The sequence below is a fragment of the Elephas maximus genome, chromosome 11 (assembly GCF_024166365.1).
Source record: "Elephas maximus indicus isolate mEleMax1 chromosome 11, mEleMax1 primary haplotype, whole genome shotgun sequence".
NCBI lineage: Eukaryota > Metazoa > Chordata > Mammalia > Proboscidea > Elephantidae > Elephas > Elephas maximus.
Window position 1 is genome coordinate 9,393,091 of NC_064829.1, and position 26,678 is coordinate 9,419,768.

Here is a 26,678-nt window from a genome sequence, read left to right on the forward strand (position 1 = left end):
TCTGTTGTAGAGGAATCCAGCTGATTTTTGTATGTTTTCTTTTATCCTGATACTCTGCTGAACTGTTCTATTAGTTTCAGTAGTTTTCTTGAGGAATCCTTAGGGCTTTCTGTGTATAAGATCATGTCATCTGCCAATATAGTTTTACTTCTTCCTTAACAATCTGAATGCCCTTTATTTCTTTATCTAGCCCAATGGTTGTGGCTAGGCCCTCCAGCAGAATGTTGAATAAGAGCGATGATAAAGGGCATCCTTGTCTGGTTCGTGATCTCAGGGGGAATGCATTCAGACTCTCTCCATTTAGGATGATGTTGGCTGTTGGCTTTGTATAAATGCCTTTTATTATTTTGAGGAATTTTCCTACCTATTTTGCTGAAGTTTTTGTGATAAATGGGTGTTGAACTTTGTCAGATGTTTTTTCTGCATCAATTGATAACATCATGTGATTCTTGTCTTTTGTTTTATTTATATGATGGATTACATTAATTGTTTTTCTAATGTTGAACCATCCCTGCATACCTGGTATGAACCCTTGTTATTTTTTCTTTTTGTTTTTGCTGTGTTTTTGTAGGGGAAGGATGACAAAGTTAGCATTGAATGGGGTTAAGAACGCACAGTTTGACCAAGGTAAATGTTGTCACTAAGAAATACACAAGAGAAAAAGGTATTTTTGATAAAGGATATGACTCACATAACCTTTCAACAACATCAGTACAACTAAAAAATATGTGTGTGGTTACATATGTGTATATATATGCATATATGAGTATGGGTATGTACGTGTGTGAAAAGGATGTGTGTGCACATAAATGTAGCCATAAACCCCCAATGTAAAAAAAAAAAAATGTAGCCATAAAAAAAAAACTTATGTGTAAATACATGTATGTTTCTGTACACATGTATATTCATATATATAATAAACTTCATAGGGGACACAGTCACGGATACTTCTTAGATATAACTAAACACCCCATAGGGTTGGTTTTCTGGGTTTATAGGCTTAGGACCATAGCCTCGTGGGACAGCTCTGTTAGTTGGTATAATATAGTTCATAAACTTTGTGTTCTATATCGTAGTTTAATGAGTAGTGTTCGGGCCTTAAAAGCTTGTGAGTGGCCATCTAAGATACAACTCTTGGTCTCTTCTCATCTGGAGCAAAAGAGAAAGAAGGAGACGGAAGATTGAGAAAAGAAACGTCTACAGGACTAACAGTCTCTATGAACCACAACCTCATCTCCCTTGAGACCAAATGAAGTAGATGGTGTCCAGCTACTAGTAACAACTTATTTCAATCAGGGCCACAATAGATGGATACTGATAGGATTGGGGTAAAGTGTAGGAAAAAACCCGGTGCCGTGGAGTCGATTCGGATTCATAGCGACCCTATAGAACTCAAATTCTTAAAAAGTCCAGACTTACTAGACTGGTTGAGACTAGAGGACTGTCTGAGGCTATCACCCTGGGTTACTCCTTAAATCTAAAGCGAAACTACCCCCTGAGGTCACCTTTTAGCTAAATAATAGATTTGCTTATAAGATTAGGAAGAGTACCGTTGAGTACTGCACACCATTAAAACATCTATATGAGACCAGATGGTCAACTGTTATTCTAAAGCAAAGACCAGATGGTCTCCAGTTATTGAAAGGGTAAAGGGATAGGGAAACCAGCTTACCAGAAAGAAAATATCCAGAATGGAATTAATGAGAATGGTGACACATTGTGAAAAATATAACTGATGTAGCTGAACAATTTGTGTAGTAATTGTTAAATGGGAACCTAGTTTGTAGTATAAACTTTCACTGAGAATACAATAAAATATTATTAAAAAAAAAAAAAAAAAGCCCTATGGAGCATGGTTCTACTCTGACACACATGAGGTAAGACTGACTCAGTGGCAACTGAAACTGGTACTGTTTTTCGTGGCTGATTTTGCCAGAGTAGATTGCTGGGCCTTACTTTCAAGGTGCCTCTGGGTAGATTCGAACTGCCAAACATTGGGTTAGGAATGGAGCTCTTAACCATTTACATCAATCAGGAACTCTGTGAATATGGAACAGTGTTCTTAAACTAAGGTCAGGTGTTTTGTGAACTTGGATAGGGAAACATACATGTGTATTATCACTGTTCTCTAACTGAAAGTAGACATTTCCTTCAGTATGAATCTAGGGGACAAACCATGGTAGTATTAGCATATCTGTGACTTTGTCATGAGTTGATTTGTTGTTGTTAGGTTCTGTTGAGTCGGTTCCGACTCATAGCGACCCTGTGCATAACAGAACGAAACACTGCCCAGTCCTGAGCCATCCTTACAATCGTTGTTATGCTTTAACTCATTGTTGCAGCCACAGTGTCTGTCCACCTTGTTGAGGGCCTTCCTCTTTTCCACTGACCCTGTAATCTGCCAAGCAGGATGTCCTTCTCCAGGGACCGATCCCTCCTGACAACATGTCCAAAGTATGTAAGACACAGTCTCGCCATCCTTGCCTCTAAGGAGCATTCTGGCTGTACTTCTTCTAAGACAGATTTGTGAGTTCTTTTGGCAGTCCATGGTGTATTCAGTATTCTTCGCCATGGGTATTATAAGTGTAACGTAGACTCTTGAATATACTTAGCGCTACGTTCAAATTAATTATACCTGCCAACAGAGCATGCTGTTTTATATATGACCTGTAAACCCATTGCTGTCGAGTTGATTTAGACTCATAGCAACCCTATAGGACAGAGTAGAACTGCCCTGTAAGGTTTCCATGGAGCAGCTGGTAGATATGAACCGCATACCTTTTGGTTAGCAGCCATAGCTTTTACCCACTGCACCACCAAGGTTCTCTCTCTATGTATATATGGAAGCATAAATATATCAATATGTTACAATTTTGTTACTCTAAAAACTATATCAGACGGGACCAGTCCCAGGAGAAGGACATCATGCTTGGTAAGGTAGTTGTTGTTAGGTGCTGTCGAGTCGGTTCCAACTCATAGTGACCCTATGTACAACAGAAGGAAACACTGCCTGGTCCTGCACCATCCTCACAGTTGTTGTTATGCTAAGCACGTTGTTGCACCCACTGTGTCAGTCCATCTCACTGAGGGTCTTTCTCTTTTTTGCTGATCCCTCAGAGGATCAGCAAAAAAGAGGAAGAACGTCAATGAGGTAAATTGATGCAGTGGTTACAATAATGGCCTTAAATGTAACTACTACTGTAAGGATGGCACAGGACCTAGTAATGTTTAGTTCTGTTTTATGTAAGGTTGCTGTGAGTTGGAACTGACTTGCTAGTGCCTAACAACAACAATAACATACTTTAGTATAGTTTCTTTTATAGTGTTATAAATTCTATTTCATACATTTAAAAATACTACTATGAGAAAAGTCCTGTAGGTTTTGGCAGAATACCAAAGCAGCCCATGGCACAGAAAAGGCTAAAAAAAAAAAAGACCTAAAAAAAAATGGTTTAGACCACTTAAAAAATTTCACTATTATTTTTTCCTGGTAGGCTTTTTCTTTTTTCTTTTTTAGTTGTTTTTAACAGTATAAGAAAGCATTTGCCAGTTCATCAAGTTTTACATGTATGGTTCAGTGGCGTTGATGATGTCTCTCATGTTGTGGAGCCATTACCTGTATCCATTTCCACGTTATTGACCACCATTCACAGAAACTCAGTGCCTCCTGAGCAATGGCTCCTCCTCTCCTCCTTCCTGCCGCCCTGGCAATCACTAATAGGCGATGGTCTCTATACATTTACCTATTCCATGTAATTGGGGTTATACAATATTTGTCCATAATGTTTTCAGGGCTCACTGATGTGGTCTAGAGGATTTTAATGGATGAATATGAGGGTAGACTCTAGAGTCTTTGTCATCCTTCCTTTTTCCTTTCTCTTATAGCTGAAAAAAGGACAAATAAAAGTGAATGCCAGTTTTCTGGTTATACAAGGAAAACTTAACTTGGATGTCATTGTATTCAATCTTATAAATCGTGACCCCTCCCAAAGCTCAGACAATTTTATTAATGCTGTTGGTGATAGTACAGTTTCACAGCCCTTATTTGCAAATCTGATATTTAGAAAGCTCTGACAACCAAGTTTTTCCACAAATTTGGAACTCATTCAGTGGCAAAATCTAACCTTAATTTGCATGAAACTATTTACAGTCTGTCTTTTCCCGGTAAATATGAATGTTCATACATTGCCCCACATAAGTATTAATGTGTTTGGTTACAACTTGCTTCTCCAGATCCCATCTTTCTAAACCATGAAAGGTATGGGATGTGTTTAGGATGGCTTTCTAAAATCTGACATTTCTAAACTCACAAACCCTACTGACCTCAGGGATTTTGAAGAGGAGATTTTGGGTCTGTAGTAATAAAATGACAAGAAGTGATGGAGATGGTATCACAGGTGATGTTGCTGGTGATGCTGGTCTTGGTAATAGTAGGTATCGGTCCAGTTGCTTTATATTTTCAAAAGAAGAACCCAAATTCAGTGTGACCTGTTTAAGAAGACCTCCTATAGTCAAGGAATCCTACTTTTCTTGGTAGACACAGAATTTTGTACTTGGGAAATATTCAATTCATCCAAATTTTTCAGTTTAAAAACTTCATAAGGTTTTTGAAAAGATTTCAGCCTAATATTTCACTTTATATGTGAAAAAGAAAACTAAGAAGTAGATGTGTCACTTTTACAAAACAATTTAATTATGAAATACTTAGCATCCACTGTGAACAAAATAAGAAAGATCCCAGGCCTTATGGAACTTGCAGTTTAGTGGAGGAAAAAGACAATAAAAAAAGAAATATTAAAGTTTGAGGTACCTATTATTTATTCACGTAGAAGTGTTAAATAGACAATAGAATATATAAGTCTTCAACCCAGAGACAAACTCTGGGCCAGAAATAAAAGTTAAGGAAGTATCAGAATACAGGTCATATTGGTAATGGTTACGAGCATTTTGCAAGAGATCGCAAAAAAAATGTAGAGTGCCTAGGAACATATCCTGGGCACTTGAAAGCCGCAGTGTGAATGGATGTATGTACACCAGTGGTTACTGCAGCACTGTTCACTGTAGCCAAAAGGTGGAAACAACCTAAATGTCCACCAGCAGGTGAATGGATAAACAAAATGTGGTACATACGTACAGTGGAAAAATACTCAGCCAGAAAAAGAAGTGAAGTCTTGATTCATGCTACAATATGGATGGAGCTTGAAGACATTATGCAGAGTGCAATAAATCAGTCAAAAAATAGACAAATACTGTATGACTTCACTTATGTAAAAAGGCAAGTATAGACAAATGTATAGAGACCAAAGCTTTTAAGTAGTACCAGGAATGGATGGGTGGGGAAAAGGGGGATGATTGCTTTTGGAGTGGGAGAAAGACGTGGCAGTCTTCTTCCATAATGATTTATAGCCTTGGAAACCCTATGGGGCAGTTCTCCTGTGTCCTGTAGGGTAGCTATGAGCCGAAATTGAGTTGATGGCGGTCGATTTTTTTTTTTATGGGACACTGAGCTTCGGTTCAAGGTAATGGGAAAATTGTATTGATTAAGGGTAAGGTTGCACAGCTGTCAATAAGTTGTATACCTGGTAAAAGTTGAATTGGCAAAAGTTGTGTAATATATTTACAACAGCAATAAAAAGAGCAGCTACTGAGGCTGCTTATATATAGCTGTTACGGATTGAGTTATGCCCCACAAAAAAACCTGTCGATTTGATTAGGCCCTGATTCCCAGTATTGTGTGATTGTCCATCATTTGTTGCCTGATGTGATTTTTCTCATGTGTTGGCAATCCTACCTCTATGATGTTAACAAGGTGGGATTAATGGTAGTTATGTTAATGAGGCAGGACTCAATCTACAGGATGAGCTTGTATCTTACATCAGCCTCTTTTGAGATATAAAAGAGAGAGGTGAGCAGAGAGATGGGGGACCTCACATCACCAAGAAAGAAAGGTGGGAGCAGAACACATCTTTTAAACCCAGGGTCCGTGGGCTGAGAAGCTCCTCGACCGGGAAATATTGATGACAAGGACCTTCCTCCAGAAGCAACAGAGGGAGAGCCCTTCCCTGGAGCTTGCACCCTGAATTCAGGCTTCTAGACTGTGAGAGAATAAACTTTGTTAGTGCCATCCATTTGTGGTATTTCTGTTACAGCGGCAGTAGATAACTAAGACAACAGCCAGACACCTCATGGGATTTGGCTCCTTGATTTGGAGGTTTAGGGTCATGGTTTCATGGCACATCCCAGTTAATTGGTCTAAATACAGGTTTAGTTCTTCTGTCATACCTCCTACTTTGGTATGTAGCTCCTGGAGTTTTAAAAGCTTGCAGATGGCCACATAAGGCACCACAACTTATTTCTATTTGCCTGGAGCAACAGAGGAAGAAGGAGGTCAGGGATAGGAGGAGGATATGGAATGTGTGGCTAACTGCCTCCACGAACAACTGCCTCCTTTGCCGTGAGACCAGAAGAACTGGATGGTGCTCTGCTACCATTACTAAACATTTTGATCAAAGATTCTGTAGAAGAATCCAGAACAAAAAGGGGAAAATACAGAACAGAATTGCAGATTCTAATGGACTGCAGACTTTCTGAAGCCATGGAGGCTGTATGAACCCCTGAAACTATTGCCCTGAGATAATCTTCAGACCTTAAACCAAAAATGTTCCCTAAAGTCTTCTTAAAGCACTGGGTATATGGGATCAAAGCAACAATAGTAACTTGAAAGATTAAGTAGGAACCTAAGGGGGCAGTGAGTGTATGGTAATGAGGGAGAAACAACTCAAAAGGAGAGTGAGAATGTTTTCAAAACCTGAAGAATATACTCAGTGTCACTGAATTTTACTTGTAGAAACTGTAGAATTGGTGTATATTCTGCTGTTGTATTCTCAACAACAACAAAATAGTAAAATAAATTAAAAAATAAAGCAAATAGACAAAGTAGAGTGAATGAGCCCTGAGCCACTGTTATTTAAACAGTTGGAGGAGGAAGCAACTACCTGACTGACTGAGAAGGAGTATTTGCTGACAGTGGGCCTCAGTTTCCTGACTGAGGAAAATCAGAGGCCCAGAGTGTTCAGAAGAGGATAATCCGTTGTCCCAGACGCTGTTGAGCAGCCACGTAGAATGAGGACAGAAATGTTCATTAGATACGGCATAGAGAGGTGGTTTTCTGAGCTTGCCTGTAGTTTCATTGGCTTCGAAAGGACAGAAGCCGGATTGGAACAGATGAAACAGTAAATGAAAGAAGGGAATCGGGATAGGGCGTATGCAGACAGACCTTTTGAGAAGTTTTGCTGCGAAAGAGAGTGCAAAAAGGGGATGGTGACTGGAGGGCTTTGAGGGGCTCAGGGCAGGTAGTATTGACCTTTGATAGGAACAGGACAGTTTTACAGCTGTGAAAGGAGGGAAGGACAAGGTAAGCATGGATGCCTAGGAGACTGTACATTTCAGGTGGGAAAATGAGTGAGTTTCAATGATGAATTTAATGTTTCAGTGAAGTATGATGGAAAGTTACCATCTAAGACCTGTAGAGTCAGAAGGGCGTGCTGGAGGGTCGAAGAGAAAGTATAAAATGGCCCGCTCGGGGACTGGGGCAGCTTGCAGGGAAAGAACAAGCCTGTTTGTGTGGCCTTTGGGCCGCGGCCAGGGTTGGAAGCTGTCATTGGTGTTGGCATTTACCGTGGTTTTATGTGCGTGTTTTTTTCCCCCCGGCATCATTACTCTACAGTTCTGGAGTAGGGAGTATAGATGGATAGATTCATCAATTAAGTGTAACTCTGAGGTGGACGTAATTGCAGTAAGAACTTCTTAACCCTTAAAAAGAAGATTGTTGTTAACTGTCATCGAATCAGGTCCCTACTCGTGGCAACCCTACGCACAATGAGACAAAACACTGTCTAATCCTGCGTCATTCCCAGGATTGGTTGTGGATCAAACTGTTGTGATCCCTAGGGTTTTCACTGGCCAATTTTCAAAAGTAGATTGCCAAGCCTTTCTTCGGAGTCCGTTTGAGTCTGGAAGCTCCACTGAAACTTGTTCAGCGTGATAGAACGCGAGCCGCCGTGACAGAGCGTGGGCCGCCGTGATAGAATGCGAGCCGCCCCTACAGATGGGTGGTGCATGAGGTGCATTGGTTGGGAATCCCGGTGGGTCCTCTGCATGGAAGGGGAGAGGTCTGTCAGCACTGAGGGCCTTTTAAAAGAACATACTGAACTTAGTTTAACTATTTCTTGATGACTAAGGTTTTCAACCTGTTCCCATAATAATAAATAAAGATTATATGATCCCACTTAACATGAAATACCCAGAACAGGCAAGTGCATAGAAACAAAATGTTATTACTGGTTATCAGGGGCTGTCGGAAAGGGAATGGGGAGTTATTGCTGGAGGGGTTCTGAGTTTCTTGTTTGGGGTGAAGAAGAACTTTTGGAAATAAGCAGTAATGACAGTCGTACCTCATGGTGTCATTAATATCACTGAACACTGTACTTAAAAATGGTAAAAGTCGCAAATTTTTTGTTATCTAAACCTTTCCACAATCCTTTCCACAATGATTTTTTTAAAAAAGATAAAATTATAAAGTGATATTAAAAAAAAAGTACTCAGGCATTTCTCAGAATATCTGAGAACCACAAAATCTGAAATCTACCTTACCAAATATTTTTTCAACACTAGTATTCAAAATGTATAACCCCCCCTCCAAAAAAAAAAACCACTGCCGTCGAATTGATTCCGACTCATAGCGACCCTATAGAACAGAGTAGAACTGCCCCACAGAGTTTCCAAGGAGCACCTGGTGGACTCAAACTGCTGACCTCTTGGGTAGTAGCCGTAGCACTTAACCACCACACCACCAGGGTTTCCTCAAAATGTATATAACCCTTAAGTATTCTTAACTTCTAGTTTTAAAACAATAGTTTTTTTTTTTTGTTTTAGAGTTTCTCATTGAAAATATATAACGTTTGAATTAGTTTCTATAGCCTAACTGAAACTCCCACTAGTATTTTCAGAGTTTTTCTATATGACAGTGGATCTTCTCAGTTCCAAACCATCTGAAACTTTGTTCACCTCTTCTGGTAGCCTCCCTTGACACCTCATTGCAGCCACCAACCTGCTCTGGAGAAAACCAAAACAAAGAAACAAACAAAAACCAAACCCATGGAGAGGCTACTCTTTCATGTGCTTCACCTGGCAGAAGGAGCCCTGGTGGCACAATGGTTAAGATCACATCTGCTAACCAAAATGTCGGCAGTTCAAATCCACTGGCCGCTCCTTGGAAACCCTATGGGGCAGTTCTCCTCTGTCCCATAGGGTCGCTATGAGTCAGGATCGAATCGACCACAATGGGTTTCGTGTTTTTTTTTTTTTTTAAATATGGTATTGGTCCTTTTGTGTCTGCCTTGTTTCACTCAATGTGATGTTTTCCAGATTCACCTGTGTGGTGGCATGTATTAGAACTTCATGTCTTTGTATGGCTGAACAATATTCCATTGTATGGGTGGACAGCATTTTGTTTATCCTTTCGTCTGTTCTTGGATGCTTGGGTTGTTTCCGCCTTTTGGCTGTGTGAATAATGCTTCAGTATTCATTGGTGTACAAATATCTGTTTGAGTCCCTGCTTTCAAGTCTTTTGGGTGAAATGACTGGGTCATGTCTTAATTCTGTGTTTTAACTTTTTGAGGAAGTACCAAACTGTTTTCCACAGCAGCTGCACCATTTTAATTTTGCATTCCCACCAGCAATGCACAAGGGTTCCAGTTTTTCCACATCCTGACCAATATTTGTTATCTCCCCCCTCCCCCTTTTCTGATAATAGCTATCCTGGTAGGTGTGAAGTGGTTTCTGTTGTATTTGATTTGCATTTCCTAATAACTAAAGGTGTCGAGCATCTTTTCATGTCCTTTTGGCTATTTGTATATCTTATATATTTTTTAATTGGGTTGTCTGTCGTTTTGTTGTTGAGTTCCTGAGCACCTTTAAGAGCTATAGTATATGATGACAATGATTGTTTCGCTCATCTTCAAAACATCACTTTCCTCTTCTTTGATACCATATAAACAGCTTTTTAAAAAAATCAGCATTCATTATGTTTACAAGAGTTAATAAAGAAAAGCTTTTGTTTGTTTATTCAGGAGGTTAAAAGTGTGAACTGAGGGAAGGGGAGAGAAGGAAGGTAAGCCTTCTACTGTGCTCTGTCTGCGTTTTGTGCATAGTGAATGCGTTGGTAACCAGTTACAGTCCAGCCAGTTTCAACTCATGGCAACCCCGTGTGTGGCAGAGTAGAACCATGCCCCATGGGCTTTTCAGCGGCTGATTTTTTGGAAGTAGATTTCCAGGCTTTTTTTCCTGTGTGCCTCTGGATGGACTAAAGTGGCCAACCTTTCAGTTAGCGGCAAGTGTGTTAACTGCATGCCACCCAGGGTTTCCAGTGAATACATGTCCCAGCAAGCCCAGTAACCCTAAGAAAATCCTATCAGATGTAGGTATCATTGGTACCCATTTTATAGGTATGAAAAATTGAGAATAAGGTAAATAATTTGCCCTTGGTCAAATGGCTAGTGATAAAAGTCAAGATTTAATCCTAAATTTTTGACTTCAAAGCCTGTGTTCTTTCTGAAAAATAAAAATAAAAATTGGCTATGGGGAAATGAATTGAGCTGTTGTCATTGTAAAAGGAAAGGGTTGTATATATGTTGTTTCCTTCCTGAGTAGAAAGGAAAGTTGGTGTTGAGGAATAAAGGAAAATTCCCTATACTGGCCAAAGCTTGGAGCAGCTGTCAGGGTGGTATGAAATGGAGATGTGTGTCCAGTTCTCTTAAATCAAGTTTACGTTTCTCGGTAGTAAGAGTGGTAGGGGCGGATTGTAGGGAAGATTATTTTTTATACTATATAGAAAGTTGAAGGTTTGAAAAAATCTCCCACTTGTTTGCTTTGTACGAGAGATATGTATTTCTATTTATTGTAGATCATACCAGTCCTATCAGATGATATGAATTCAGTGTTTTATGTGATTGCCCTGCTTTATGTATGGTATAACATTGGAATATCCTAAATGAGATGGGGATTTTTGTAGAAATTTGTAGAAAAATGAGTTTTAAGTTTAAGGCAAAATTTGAATGTGACATGCAAGAGAGAATCACTTCCTCCTGTCTTGACAAAACAGTGTAGATTTAGGATATAAAGTTTAAAACAGATAGTTTGTGCAGTTTCCATTTTGATTTATGATTAATTTGTAGAGATCCAGTTTTATTTTTAAGATTACGGGAAGAATTTAATTTTCAGCATTATATACAAACAAGGTACAACAGTCGTTTTGTTTTGTTCAGCTATTTTAAATTAATTTGCATGTTTTTCCAATTTGTATTTTTTGTAATAAACTATGACAATCAGTGTTTTGTGTTAGCAGCATGCAAGGACGTAATAAAAATAGCAACTTTGAGATTAAAATCTGTTATTAGAATTTTAAACTTATAAAAGAAAATTGTGGTAATATTCAATAACCTAAAAAAATAAATTTATACTTTATCTTTCCATATTTAATGATAATAATGTGAGTCTTGTAAGCACTAATATTTATGTGGATTTCTAACTAACAATCAAGTAAAATTTCCATTCAGTAGCCTTCACCTTGATCTTTTTCACAGAGTATCAGCCTTTTTCTAAGTGCTAAAGAAACATGTACAAAGGACTTTGTTAAATGAAATTATTTTTATCCTTTCTACTAGATACTTTTTTGTTTGTATAGAAATAGTTAAATCCATTCACTGTGTGAAGCACATCTTTATGTGAAATGTGTATTTGTTTTTGAATGAGCTGTCATTTTTGATACTGTATGTAATATTTGACATTTTTCATGCTTAAGCATCAAATGAGAAAGAGAATACTTTTTTGTAACACACGGCATTTTAATAGCAACGAGTTGGAATAACACTGGTTAAGTAATAGAATTTTTTTTCTTTGCCCTTTATATTCATCTGACCTTGGTTTCTTTGGAAAATGCAAACATTTGTTCTTTCAGGTAGTACATACTGATTATTTTTGTAGAGGGATTAAGCCAAATTAGTAGCTTTTTTTAGCAGCCACAGTAGAAATATTTCAGAGAAGTAGCCTGTGTTATTAAGTTTATTAATCCTACTTTTGCAACCCTTAAAAAATTTTTTTTTTCTATCCCACAGTGGGAATATGAGAGATGCAGGAGAACTTATATACTAATTTTTTAAGTAGGGTTTTTTAAAAAAAGTATTTTATGAAATCCTTTCTTTAACAAAGAACTCTAAAATTTTATAGGAGATAAGAAATGATGTTGAGTTATATTACTTAACTATTACATTTATGGCATACCTTTTTTCTGGTATTATCCAGAGAGGCTCTAATGAGAAATGGAACTCAATGAACAGTGTGTATATAGATAGTAATATATATGTATTTTTTTAGGTTTAAATTAATTGCTACCAGTACCTTAGTTTTCAGTCTCTCAAATCCTTGGGATGTGTATACAATGCCTAATTAGATAAATATTGTCATAAGAGTTTTGGAGAGAGATGTTATTTGATAACTGTATCTTTTAGAAATGTGGAAAATGAGGTGGCTTAGGATGCCTCCATCACTATATGAATGGAAAATGCAGATTTTAGCATACAGTACAAATCTAAGAAAGCATAAAAATGATGTATGTATGTGTAATGTACTGGCTTGAGGAAATCACTTAAAAATTTTCATCTGAGTTTTTTTTTAATTCATAGGTGAAACTTTTAAATATCTTCTCAAATCTAATATGCCATATGGAATTAGGCCTGACTTAAATATTATACCAAATATTTTATGTCCTACAATTAGTTCTATAAAAGTGTTTAGTCATCTCTATTAACTACCCTTCTTTAATGTTCCTAGGTTATTGAATCTTTGGGAATTATTATTTACAAAGCACTGGACTACGGTTTGAAAGAGAATGAAGAAAGAGAATTAAGCCCACCCTTAGAGAAGCTCATTGATCTTATGGCCAATACAGTAGAAACTGATGGTAGCAATGATGAGGGCTATGAGGCTGCGGATGAAGGAATGGAAGATGAAGATGATGAAAAGAGAAAAGTCTCAGCTATTCGATCATATAGAGATGTCATGAAGGTAAAGCAACGGTTTACATAGTACTTGTTTCTTTTAAAAATACTAAATGGTGATTGAACGTTTGATAATAGACTGTTGGCTTTAAAGTCCTCAGACTGACAGCTATAAATGAAATGAATCAGGAACTCTGGATTTGTTCACACCCTGTAAATGCCTTTCATTATGGAATCATTAAATTACACACACACACACACACACACACACATGCACACACACAATACTTTTATGTTTTAAGACGCCCTGTTATGGATTGAATTATGTTCCCGAAAAATATGTGTTATAAATCCTACTATGTTGTCGTTGTTGTTAGATGCCATCGAGTCAGTAGCAATTCATAGCGACCCTATGTACAGCAGAATAAAACTCTGCCTGGTCCTGCACCATCCACGCAATCATTGCTACATTTGAGCCCGTTGTTGCAGCCAATGTGGCAGTCTATCTCGTCGAGGGTCTTCCTCTTTTTCACTGACCCTCTACTTTATCAAGCATGATATCCTTCTCCAGGGACTGATTCCTTTTGATAATGTTTCCAAAGTACATGAGGTGAAGACGCGCCACCCATGGGTCCATGGAGCACTTCAGTTGTATTTCTTCTTGACAGATTTGTTCTTTCTTCCGGCATTCCTTGGTATATTCAGTATTCTTCGCCAACACCGTAATTCAAAGGTATCAATCATTCTTTGGTCTCTCTTATTCATTGTCCAGCTTTCACATGCATATGAGGCAATTGAAAATACCATGGCTTGGGTCAGGTGCACCTTAGTCCTCAAGTGGCATCTTTACTTTTCAACACTTGAAAGAGGTCTATTGCAGCAGATTTGTCCAATGCAATATGTCGTTTGATTTTTTGACTGCTGCTTCCATGGGTATTGATTGTGAATCCAGGTAAAATGACAACTTCAATGTTTTCTCCTACTATATCTTTGACATAGTGGTTAAGAGTTTGTCTGCTAACCAAAAGGTTGGTGGTTTGAATCTACCAGCCATTCCTTGGAAATCCTATGGGGCAGTTCTCTGTCCTGTACAGTCGCTATGAGGTGTAATCGACTCGCCAGCAATGGGTTTGGGTTTTATTTTGGTTTATACCTGTGAGTATAATTCCATTTGGGAATAGGGTTTTCTTTGTTATGTTAATGGGGCAGTATTATAGGGTCTGTCTTAAATCAGTCTCTTTTGAGATATGTCTTAGGCTGGGTTCTCTAGAGAAGCAAAACTAAGGAGAGGAAACCCTGGTGGCGTAGTGGTTAAGTGTTGCGGCTGCCAACCAACGAGTGGACAGTTCGGATCCTCCAGGTGCTCCTTGGAAGCTCTATGGGGCAGTTCTACCCTGTCCTATAGGGTTGCTATGAGTTGGAATTGACTTGACGGCACTGGGTGGGTTATATAGAGAGGGATTTATTATCAAGGAAATGGCTCACGCAGTTATAGAGGCTGGAACGTCCAAAGTCCGCGAATCAGGTTAGAGGCTTCTCTCGATTCACGTAGCTGAAGGGACTGGCGAACACGCGATCATCAGGTTGGAGAGCAGGACTTTTGCTCACAGGTTGTTAAGATCGATGAATCTAAAGATTGGCAGGCAGGACCACAAGGTTTCTCCTGATTCATGTAACGCAGGGGCTGGTGAACCCAAGAATGGCAGGTTGGAGGGCAGGGCTCCTGCTCACAGGTTGTGAGGATCGATGAATCCTAACGTCAACACATAAGCTGATAGCACAAGTCCCAAGAATTGGAGGTCAGAAGAACAGGAGTCAAACACAGGATCCAGAGCAAGCAAAAAGCCGGAATTTCTGCTTATATTTGGATACAGGCAGCACCTCCAAGGAAACTCCCCTTCAGCTGATGGCCACTCACGGCAGATTCCATCATGGGAGTGATCGCACATAAACACTTAGAATTGTGGCCCAGCCAGGTTGGCACACAATCTTAACCGTCACAATATATAAAGACCAGATTAAGCAAGCAGCAAGAAGAGCAGAATTGGAAGAAGAGAGATGCCACACCATGTGAGATCTCCAAGGAACTAAGAAACAGAAGCTGGAAAGAGATAAGGACCCTCCTCCAGAGCCAGTAGAGGGAGAAAGGCTTCCTCTAGAGCCAGCATCCTGAATTCGGACTTTTAGTCTCCTCAGCAGTGAGAAAATATATTTGTTTGTGAAACCCACCAATTCGTGGTATTTCTTTTATAACAGAACTAGAAAACTAAAGTAAAAAAAAAAAAAAATTTTTTTTTTTAAAGAAAACTGAAGTACTCTTTTATCGTTAAACATTGTACACATTGTGCATTCAGTTGACTTGCGCGTTTTCTTTTTTGTGGAGTAAATAACGACTGCGGTCCATTTATTTAAATGATTCTGAATCTGAGTATCACAGCTGACCGTTTTTTTGTTTTCTTGACCTAGTGGTACGTGTATATGATGATACAGGTTCGGTAACTTCAGTGGGATTTTCTCTTTAGCCAAGTTTTCCTTGTGTACTTGAAGGCCATAATTGATACAGTGCTAAATGATCAGAGATTAAAAGTAAGATTTGTCAAATTAACTTGTAAAGAGAATATTCTGTTTAGAGTTAATTTATAGATGTTATTTTCTACATTCTGTAAGCACTGTCAACTGTATCCCTTATTTTCCAGCTTTTCATAAAGCATTTCAGATATAGATATTAAATGTATTAAGTTAAATAAAATATAATATTTCTTTTTTTATTAAAGTTAATTTCACTTGTTTCTTTTACTTTTTTTAATGTTGCTACTAGAAAATTTAAATTTCATATATGGCTCATATTGCGTCCCTATGGATTGCACTAGTATAAAATATTAAAAGACAGGATTTTTAGTCTGGATTAAAAATAGAAAGCTCAGCCATATGCTGCTTATAGAAGACATACTGTAAACATAAGGACAGAACGTTTGTAAGTAAAAGAATGGAAAAAGATACAAAATTCTAACCAAAAGAAAGCTATTATAGATACTATTTTCAGATAAAAGGGACTTCAAGGTTAAAGGTATTGCTTTAGAGATAAAAAAAGGATATTTAATGATAAAAAGTTTCATTCACCAAGAAGAAAAAACAGTTCTAAATTTGTATGCACCTAAGAACCTAGCCTTAAAATAAACGAAACAAAACTTGATAAAACTATAAGGGGAGATAGGCAAATCCACAGTCTCACCGGGAGTTTCTACATACCTCTCTTGGTGTCAGTACAAATATAGAACATTTGAACAAAGGGAATAACAATCTTGACCTAATTAACATTGCAGAACACAGCACCCATGCACTGCAGAGTACACACTCTTTTCAAGCATGCATAAAACAGTTACACAATTTGACCATATTCTATGCCATATAGCATGTTTTATCAAATTTCAAAGGATTAAAATTATATAGAAAACTTTGTTACCATTGTTGAACTAAGGCAACTATCAATAATAAAGGAAGTGGCATCAGGATTGGAGGAAGATTCATTAACAACCTGCACAACTTTGCTTTCTGAAAGTGAAGGGGACTTGAAGCACTTACTGATGAAGGTCAAAAACTGCAGCCTTCAGTATGGATTACACTTCAGCATAAAGAAAAGTCCTCACAACTGGACCGGTAAGCAACATTATGGTAAACGAAGACTGAAGTTGTCAAGGGTTTCATTTTACTTGGATCCACAATCAACAGTCATGGAAGCAGCAGTCAAGAAATAGTGAACAGATGCATTGGGCAAATCTGCAAAAGACCTCTTTAAAGTGTTGAAAAGCAAAGATGTCACTTTGAGGACTAAGGTGTTCCTGACCCAAGTCATAGTATTTTTAATTGCTCATGCATGCAAAAGCTGGGCAGTGAATAAGGAAGACAAAAAAGAAGAGATGCCTTTAAATTATCATGCAGGTGAAGAGTATTGAAGATAATCGTGGACTGCCCAAAGAATGAACAAATCTGTTTTGGAAGAAGTATAGCCAGAATGCTCCTTAGAAGCAAAGTGGGTGTGACTTTGTCTCACATACTTTTGACATGTTGTCAGGAGGGACCAGTCACTGGAGAAGGACATCATGCTTTGTAAAGTATAGGGTCAGTGAAAAAGATGACCCTCTGTGAGATGGATTGACACAGTAGCTGGAACAGTGGGCTCAAACACAGCATCGCTTGTAAGGATGGTGGAGGACTGGGCAGTGTTTCATTCTTTTGTTCCTAGGGTCCGTATGAGTTGGAACTAACTTGATGGCATCTAACAACAACAAGAACTCCCATACTGTCCATTTTTTCCTAACTAACAAATAACGGTTTTGTTGCATGCTAACTGTATACTGTGCTCTATGCTTACACACTTTAAGAACATTATTTCTTTTAATATAAAAATAATGTGTATTCATCTAAGAGTTGAGTGGATTAGAACTTGGGCTCTGGAGTTAGATTCCCCAGGTTCAATTCCAGCTCCACTATTGACTAACTATGTGAACTTGGACAAGTTACTTAGCTGTTTTAAATCTCAATTTCCTTATCTCCAGTTTGGGTTGTTATAAAGCTTAGATGAGATGATGCATAAACAGCATATATTACTAAAATACAGAAGAGCACAAAGAAGAAACAAAAATGAAACATAATTCGTTGACTTGGAGGTAAGCACTGGGGTTAATTCCTCCCTGTGAATACAATCAATGTCTCTTAAAAAGCAGGGGGTGGGGGGGGCATATTGTTTTGTAATCTAAGTTTGGACTTCATATCGCCTATGATGATTTATTTAACTAGTTCTCTATTAAGAGTTTTTTTTTTAGTTTTGTCATTATTTGCAATGTTGCTATTTTTTTTTATGAATATCTTTGTACATTTTCAAAGCGTATTTCCTTAGAATAAATTTCTGAAGGTAGGTAGCTATTCAACGTTATATATGTTTTTCAGATTTTTGATGTATAATACTAGATTATTTTTGGGAGAGGTGCTAACAGTTAACTTGCAGTAATGATCTATAAGAACCGTGTACCCCCAGGAGGGGTTATATAATTCACCTGGCTCCTCAGCCCTTTTAGTCTTACTGGCACATGGTAATAGATGCTTGGTAAATGTTTGTTCAATGGACAAGTGGATGAATGCATGAAGTGGATTAAAATTCAGGACAGAAACAAAAAATCAGTGAGACAAACTCCTCATTTGTACTATATCCTTTTCACACCACAGTTCACTGTGATATTTATAGTGGAATATAGAGATGTCAGCTCTTCCCTTGCTAGTTCTCAGTGTACAAAACACACCAGGGATATTCACACCCACAATTAAGGCTATTATACAGTAGTTTTGAATCTCAAGTTGCTTCTCTTTTCCTTCGAGTCCCTAATATTTAGAATACCTCACAGCTAAGTGTTATCTCTTGTAACTTGGATGATTTCTTTGAAATATACTTATCAGGTTACTTCCTGCTTGATGATAGAAATTTATCCAGAGATTGGAATGTTACTGTCTTAGCTCAGTGATTTCATGGGTTGCCCAAAAAGTAATGGAGAAATTTGTCATCGCTGGGTCGTGTGTGGGTCTTAAGCAAATGTCAGAGGTTTGCCACCTCCTGAAAATACACAGCTTCCTCAAACATTGTTGGATAGTCGAACCTGCTTTCTGTATGTGTTTTCTGATAGCCGTTGTGGTAAAATGAGTTCCTTTATGTGGCGTTTAGTCTTGGTTATTTGGAAAAACAGCTTGAGAGATTTTCACCCAAACCATGAGGAATTACCTTTGCCCTAGTTTTGTACCTCAGAGGGTTTGTTACTTTTGTCTGGGTTGATATTTCCTGGGCAAGCTGTTAACATCTTAATGGTTTGATACTTTTTGTCTGGCTCTGGACTGCAGTCTGCCCTGTGATTAGATAAATATGCACCTTGCAGGGATTGCTTAATATACTATGCAAATGAACTGACTATAGCCAAGTATGCAGATGAAGTACTTGGTCTACTGAGAGGGGATTTGTCAGTTCATGGCCCTGGTGGTGACCAGGAGTTTGCTTATATCCACAGCCAACCCCACAGAGGTTAAAGACCAAAACCAAACCTGTTGCCATTGAGTTGATTCCGACTCCTAGAGACCCTATAGGACAGAGTAGAACTGCCCCCATAGAGTTTCCAAGGAGCACCTGGTGGATTCAAACTGTTGACCTTTTGGTTAGCAGTCATAATACTTAACCACTACACCACCAGGGTTTCCTCACAGAAGTTAGGCAGACCGAAAGTGATGGGAGAAAGAAGCAGAAAGGAGAAAAGGCAAGAGAGGCAAAAAGAGAGAAGCAGAGAGAGAGAGAGAGAAGAGGTGAGGAACCTTCTAAAAGAGCTACAACAATATAGGTCAAGGACTGTAACACTGAAGACAGGCCAGGAAGAGGCCCTGGGGCAGAGTTGGTGGTGACAGGCCTATAAGGGGCCCTGCGGTAGGGTCAGTGGCAGCAGGTGTGGAAAGGGCCCTGTAGCATAGTTGGTAGTGACAACAGAAACCTGCTGCTAAGAATGCAACTAAGAGAGCAGAACAAAACTACTATGTTGGCTGTGAGGTGGGTCAGTTATAAATGGAGTGACTGACAGCAGGGAGGACAAAGGGAGAGAGGCATGCATGGCTGAATAGATGTGTGCATGGTCAAGAAAGCCTGTTCTGAGGGGGCTGAGAGGAGGCTTGTCCCCAGGGGGCGGAGAGGTCGCCTGCATAGAGAGAGTGCTGTGGGAGGGATGGCTGATGTCAGAATTGGTAAAAAGTTTGGAGAGTGGAAGTATGTCTGACCTCCACCTCATAGAGATCAGCTTTGGGCTGATCTTCATTGTCATTATCCCCCCTGACACTACTACTGCCATTTCACAGTTGGTGTCAGAAGTGGGATTCAGTGCAGTGGCTCCTGACTCATAGAAACATGGAGCTTTAGAGGAGGAAAGATACATGAGAATGGGGTGAGAAACTTTTTATTCTTGGATAGTTATTTTGGTTACCGCTATCTGTATTGGCTAACAGCAAAGTAAGTGATGTTATACTGCAGCCATGGATAGAAGCTGTATCTGGAGTGGCTTGGTTGAAAGCTCAGCAGATTAAGCAAGATGATTGTTAGGAGGCCAGGGCCTTCTTGTTTAACCTAGCCAGAGACCTGAGGTTAAATGCTTACAAATGGGTAAGAGGGTAAAAACAGAAGGTGAAACTGGAATGTTGCACGTTTATATGAATTACAGTATTTGTCTTACTAAAGGAGTGTTTTCCCTACCTCGTGTTGTAAAACAGACCTGAATGTATTATAGAAATGAATATTAAAAAACAAAACAAAACAAAATAGAGAGCATGTAATTCTACCCTTCAGGTAGTACAGTCATATGCCGCATAACATCCGTTCAGGCAATGTCTGACCGCATATACATATGTGGTCCCTTAAGGTTCCTCTCCCGCCAAGGGAAATATATCTGTGGAAAGAGAGGATGGAAAAGCTCAATATCATCAGTCAGAACAAGGCCAGCAGCCGATTGTGGAACAGATACCATTTGCTCATATATAAGTTCAAGCTGAAACTGAAAAATGATCAGAGCAAGTCCACGAGAGCCAAAATACGACCTTGAGTATATCCTGCTTGAATTTAGAGACAATCTTAAGAATAGATTTGACCTGTTGGACACTAATGACCGAAGACCAGACAAGTTGTGGAATGACATCAAGGACGTCATACGTGAAGAAAGCAAGAGGCCATTGAAAGAAGGAAAAGGCCAACGTGGATGCCAGAAGAGACTCTGAAACTTGCTTTCAAACATCGAGCAGCTAAAGCAAAAGGAAAAAAATGATGAAGCAAAAGAACTGAACAGAAGATTTTAAAGGGCCGCTTAAGAAGACAAACTAAAGCATTATAATGACATGTGCAAAGAGCTGGAGATAGGAAACCAAGGGAAGAACACGCTTGGCGTTGCTCAAGCTGAAATAACTGAAGAAAAAATTCAAGCCTCGAGTTGAAATTGTGAAGGATCCTATGGGGAAAATACTAAACGAGGAAGGAAGCATCAAAAGAAGATAGAAGGAATACAGAGTCATTGTACCAATAAGAATTAGTTGACATTCAACCATTTCAAGAAGTAGAATATGATCAGGAACCCATGGTACTGAAAGAAGAAGCACAAACTACACTGAGGACATTGGTGAGAAACACGGCTCCAGGAATTAGCAGAATATCAATTGAGATGTTTCAGCAAACGGATGCAGCGCTAGAAGTGCTCATTCATCTGTGCCAGGAAATACGGAAGACAGCTACCTGGCCAGCCGACTGGAAGAGGTCCATATTTATGCCCATTCCCAGGAAAGGTGATCCAACCAAATGCAGAAATTATCAAGCAATATCATTAATATCACACACAAGCAAAATTTTCCTGAAGATCATTCAAAAGCAGCTGCAGCAGTGTATCTACAGGGAGCTGCCAGAAATGTAGGCCGGTTTCAGAAGCGGACGTGGAACCAGGGATGTCATTGCTGGTGTCAGATGGATCCTGGCTGAAAGCAGAGAATACCAGAAGGACGTTTACCTGTGTTTTATTGACTATGCAAAGGCATTCGACTGTGTAGATCATAACAAATTATGGATAACATTGCGAAGAATGCTAATTCCAGAATACTTAATTGTGCTTATGAAGAACCTTTACATAGATCAAGCGACAATTGTTCGGACAGAAGAAGGGGATACTGATTGGTTTAAAGCCAGGAACATTGTGTGTCAGGGTTGTATCCTTTCACCATACCTATTCAGTCTGTACGCTGAGCAGATAATCTGAGAAGCTGGACTATATGATGAAGAACAGGGCATAAGGATTGGAAGAAGACTCATTCACAACCTGTGTTATGCAGATGACACAACCTTGCTTTCTGAAAGTGAAGAGGACTTGAAGCACTTACTGATGAAGATCAAAGACCAACAGGCTTCAGTATGGATTACACCTCAACATAAACAAAAATCCTCACAACTGGACCAGTAAGCAACATCCTGATAAACGGAGAAAAGATTGAAGTTGTCAAGGATTTCATTTTCCTTGGATCCACAATCAGTCATGGAAGCATCAGTCAAGATATCAAAAGCGCGTTGTATTGGGCAAATCTTCTACAAAGGACCTCCTTAAAATGTTGAAAACAAAGATGTTATCTTGAAGACTAAGGTTCCCCTGACCCAAGCCATGGTATTTTCAATCGCATCATATGCGTGTGAAAACTGGACGGTGAATAAGGAAGACCAAAGAAGAATTGCCGCCTTTGAATGGTGGTGGTGGTGAAGAATATTGAATATACCATGGACTGTGAAAAGAACAAACAAACCTGTCTTGGAAGAAGTACAACCAGAATGCTCCTTAGAAGCAAGGATGGCGAGACTGCGTCTTAAATACTTTGGACATGTTGTCAGGAGGAATCAGTCCCTGGAGAAGGACATCATGCTTTGTAAATCACGGTGTCATCGGAAAACAGGAAGACCCTCAATGTGATGGATTGACACAGTGGCTGCAACAATGGGCTCAAGCCTAACAACGATTGTAAGGATGGTGCAGGACCAGGCAGTGTTTCGTTCTGTTGTGCATGGAGTCACTATGAGCTGGAACTGATTCAGAGGCACAAAACAACAACAAGGGAAAACAGCTCTCCTTTTGTTTATTTTTTCTTGCTAATTGTTTTAAAGACCCCAAACGCCAGAGTGAATGAGCAGCGGGCTTCAGGGCGCATCCCAATCCCCACAGCACGTCCTACTCCTGGATTCATTCACGGAAGTCGCATCTACATAGCCATTTACTCCCAGTGCGAGGTAGTGCCTGCTGTGGGCACCGCCTGTGCCTGGGGTGTTTGTCGGCTCCTGTCTCTGGGTGGGAGCAGCAGCTGCACATGAATAGGAAGCTACTGCATGAACAGGGCAGCAGCAAGGACGGCTGCTACCACCAGTCATGCTCCCAGCACCCGCCTCCCACCCAGTGTCTGTAGCAACCTCTACACGCCACCCATGAGCCCTGTACCCTGCACCTGGATGTGCGCAAAGTCCCAATCTGGCTGCTGGCCAGCAACCGCCTGGCCCGTGACTGAAAACCCAGCAAGCCAGCCTGCTGTAGCCAGCGAATCCTGCTCTCGGGCTTCATGTGGCCAGCAGGCAGTGGTGGCAGCTGCTGGGTATGGAATGCTGCTGCTCCTCAGGCCTGCGGAACAGCGGGCGGAGTTGGCTCCTAACCTGGGGATTGCCTGTAGATGACTTGGTGTTTGCACAATGTCCAAACTGCACAATATCCTATTTTGCAGAGTGTGTCATGGATGTTAAATGACACATGACTGTTCTTGATTGGATATGCTAAAAGAGGAAATAGTAAATGGGGCTTATGGCAAAAGCCTGTTAGACCAACAGACTTCAATTTGAGAGACAAATATATTAGACTTTGATGGAGAGTGCCGCGATGATCGAAGGTTTTTGAGTGACCAAAGAGCTGCTTGATGGATGAAGAGTAAAAGGATATTTGTATGGAGCACAGCCCTATGGATTCTGAAGGGTGTGTTGAATAGGACATGTCAGTGCTCATCAGAAGAACCCCCTTTCAGGAATGGAAGTTAATGGAAGCCAGAAAGTAGATAGCCTGGTATGCTTGCTTGAGGTTATGACCTGGGTCCACAAAATGAGTGAAAGTGGGAGAGTTGAAGAGATGAGCTGAGTTTGGGCATGTTCTGTTGGCACTTGGTGACCTAGCCATTGGTGGCTAGGGATGAGAAAGAGAAGAGGCTGGCTGGCCTGAAGTGCAGGGAGTTGTGTGTACTCCAAGCCTACGGCTGGTGCCCACTGACCTAGCTCGTGGTGGCTAGGAATGAACTGACCAGACCCTGACCTATTGGGGAAGAAAGAGATGTTTGACAGTGTGGATTGTTGTAGATTGCTGCATTTTGATGACTTGCCCAGAACTGGACTTTGCAGTGTTCCATCCAGAACAGAAGACTGTTCAGACCAAGGAACATGTTTGTCTCCTCAGAATACTGGTTTGTTAGGGATGGGCAGTTTAAACATTAGATATCTAAAATGGGGGGAGATAAAGGCACGAAGTGGCTGGCTTACATGCTTTTGTGAGCATATTTACACTCAAAATGTGGAGGACAAGGAAGAATCCCCACAGAATAGATTTTTCTTTTCCTGATGGGTCTAAGGAAGAGAAGGTGAGGGGAGATGCTGATATGATTATATGATTCATTTGTGAATGTTTATTCTTAACAAGGTTAATAGTGATTGTAAAAGGTGTAATTATAGAAGCTGCAGCTGAAAGACTGGACTAAGGGGAGACACTGCTGGCCTGGAGTACGGTGTCCAGGAGGAGGTCTGTCCTGAGAGGACCAAGAGGAGGCCTAGCAGAGAGTAAGGTCTTTTGCTTGGATGGCCAAGAGGAGCCGAGAGAGCTGTCCTGCACTGAAGAAGGGAGACACGTGCTCTTCACGTCGGGAGAGGGTTTCAGACTTTGCTTACTTGCTTTCTTATCCTGATTCTGAGTATGTAGCGTATTGACTCTGATCCTGAGTTGTACCCTGTTCCTTCTTTAACAAACCATCTAACCGTCAGTATGATCTATGAGTTCTCTGTGGCCATTGCAAAGAATTATCTAACCCAGCAGAGAAGTAGAGTTTTGTGGGAGGGACAGCTGGTGTCAGAATTGTTAAAACGGTTGGAGAATGGAGGTATGTCTGACCTCCACTACTACCATTTCATATCAGTACTGATAGCTGAGAAGTGCAATATAGATACTATTTATTATTTTTAAAAATGCATATTCAAATTCTCAAGGTAGCTTTCGTAGAATTTCATTATCTTTTGTTAAATGTTTTTTTAAACATTTTTTAAATTGTGGTGAAATACACATAAAATTTACCATTTTAAAGTATACAATTTAGTGTCATGAAGTACGTCCACAGTGCTGTCTAGTTCCAGAACTTTTTCATCACCCCAAATGGAAACTCCGTACTCATGAAGCAGTCTTTTGTGTCTGGCTTTTTTCACTTAACATAATTTTTTAGCATTTACCCGTGCTGTGCTGCATTCCTTTTTTGGTATGTGTGGTAAAAATATATTTGATTTATTAATATTTAATAAAACAGTCAATTCAGCAGCTTTTACATGTACAATTCAGTGATATTATGTTCATCATGATGTACAAGCGTTACCACTGTCCATTTCCAAATTTTTCCACCACCATTAACAGAAAAGCTGTGCCCCCTAAGCAATGACTCCATCTCCCCCTTCCTCTAGCCCCTGGTAACCGCTGATAAGCTTTGGTCTCTCTCTCTACGTTTTTGTTTTTTATATAAATGGGATCATACCATGTTTGTTCGTTTGTGACTTCCTTCACTGAGCGTGATTTCAAGGTTCATCCGTGTTGTAGCATGTATCATCTCTATGGTGGAGTAGTATTCCACTCTATGTATGTACCACATGTTGTTTATCCATTCATTTGTTGATACACATGCAGGTTGTTTCCACATTTTGGCTGTTGTAAACAGTGCTGCAGTGAACATAAGTGTACAGGTTTCTGTTTGCATTCCTGCTTTTCACGTTTTTCGTATAATCTGGGATAGGGATTGGTAGGTCATATGGTCGTTCTATGTTTAACTTTTTGAGGAACTGCCAGCGTTCATTCTTTTGAGACCGAACAGTACTCCATTACTTGGATGGACTACATTTTGTTTATCTGTTGACCAGTTGATGGACATTTGAGTTGCTTCCACATTTTGGCTATTGTGAATAATGTTGCTATATGTACAGTTTTTGCTTGAACACCTGCTTTCAGTACTTTTACATATAAACCAAGGGCTAGAATTTCTGGGTTATATGGTAATTCTAGATTAAAACTTATTGAGGAACCACCAAACTGTTTTCCACAGCAGCTGCATCATTTTACATTCCCACCAGCAATGTATGTCGGAACCAGTTTCTCCATATCTTTGCAGTAATTGTTATTTTGTGTTTTGTTTTGTTTGATGGCCATCCTCATGGACATTATGATTTTATTTGTATAATGAATATTTACATTGAGTATGTTTTTATGTGTTTGCTCGTCATTCGTATATCTTCTTCGGAGAAATGTCTATTCAAGTCCTTTGCCCATTTTTAAATTGGATTGTTTGTCTTTTTGTTCCTGAGTTGTAGGAGTTCTTTATATTTTCTGCATACTAGATCCTTACCAGACATAAGATTTCCAGATGTTTTTCCTATTCTGTGGGTTGTCTTTTCCCACTACTGATAGTGTCCTTTGATGTACAAAACTTTTTAATTTTTATAAAGTCCATTTGATCCCTTTTTTGTTTTGTTGCTTATGCTTTTGATGTCATATCTAAAAAACCATTGTGAAATCCATGGTCTTGAAAATTTACTCCTATGTTTTCTTCTCAGAGTTTTATAGTTTTAGTTCCTGTGTTTAGGTGTTTGATCTATTTTGAGTTAATTTTTGCTTAAGTGTCCTACTTCATTCTTTTGCATTTAGCTATCCAGTTGTCCCAGCACCATTTTTTTTGAAAGGACGATTCTTTACCCGTTGAATGGTCTTCGCAATTGGCCGTAGATTTATGGGTTTATTTTTCAACTCTCATTTC

At 39.5% G+C, this 26,678-nt stretch overlaps 1 protein-coding gene across 7 annotated transcripts in view; it reads left to right on the forward strand.

The window, feature by feature from the left end:
- Positions 1-26,678, forward strand: part of SPIRE1 (spire type actin nucleation factor 1) — a 366,727-nt gene that overhangs the window by 151,304 nt on the left and 188,745 nt on the right. For all 7 annotated transcript variants that reach the window (XR_007519293.1, XM_049900991.1, XM_049900993.1 and 4 more), the window contains exon 3: positions 12,889-13,122. Coding sequence is in view for 6 of the 7 variants with exons in the window: in XM_049900991.1 (XP_049756948.1) it covers positions 12,889-13,122 (234 nt within the window). In the remaining variant the exon portion in view is untranslated. The remainder of the gene's footprint in view (positions 1-12,888; positions 13,123-26,678) is intronic.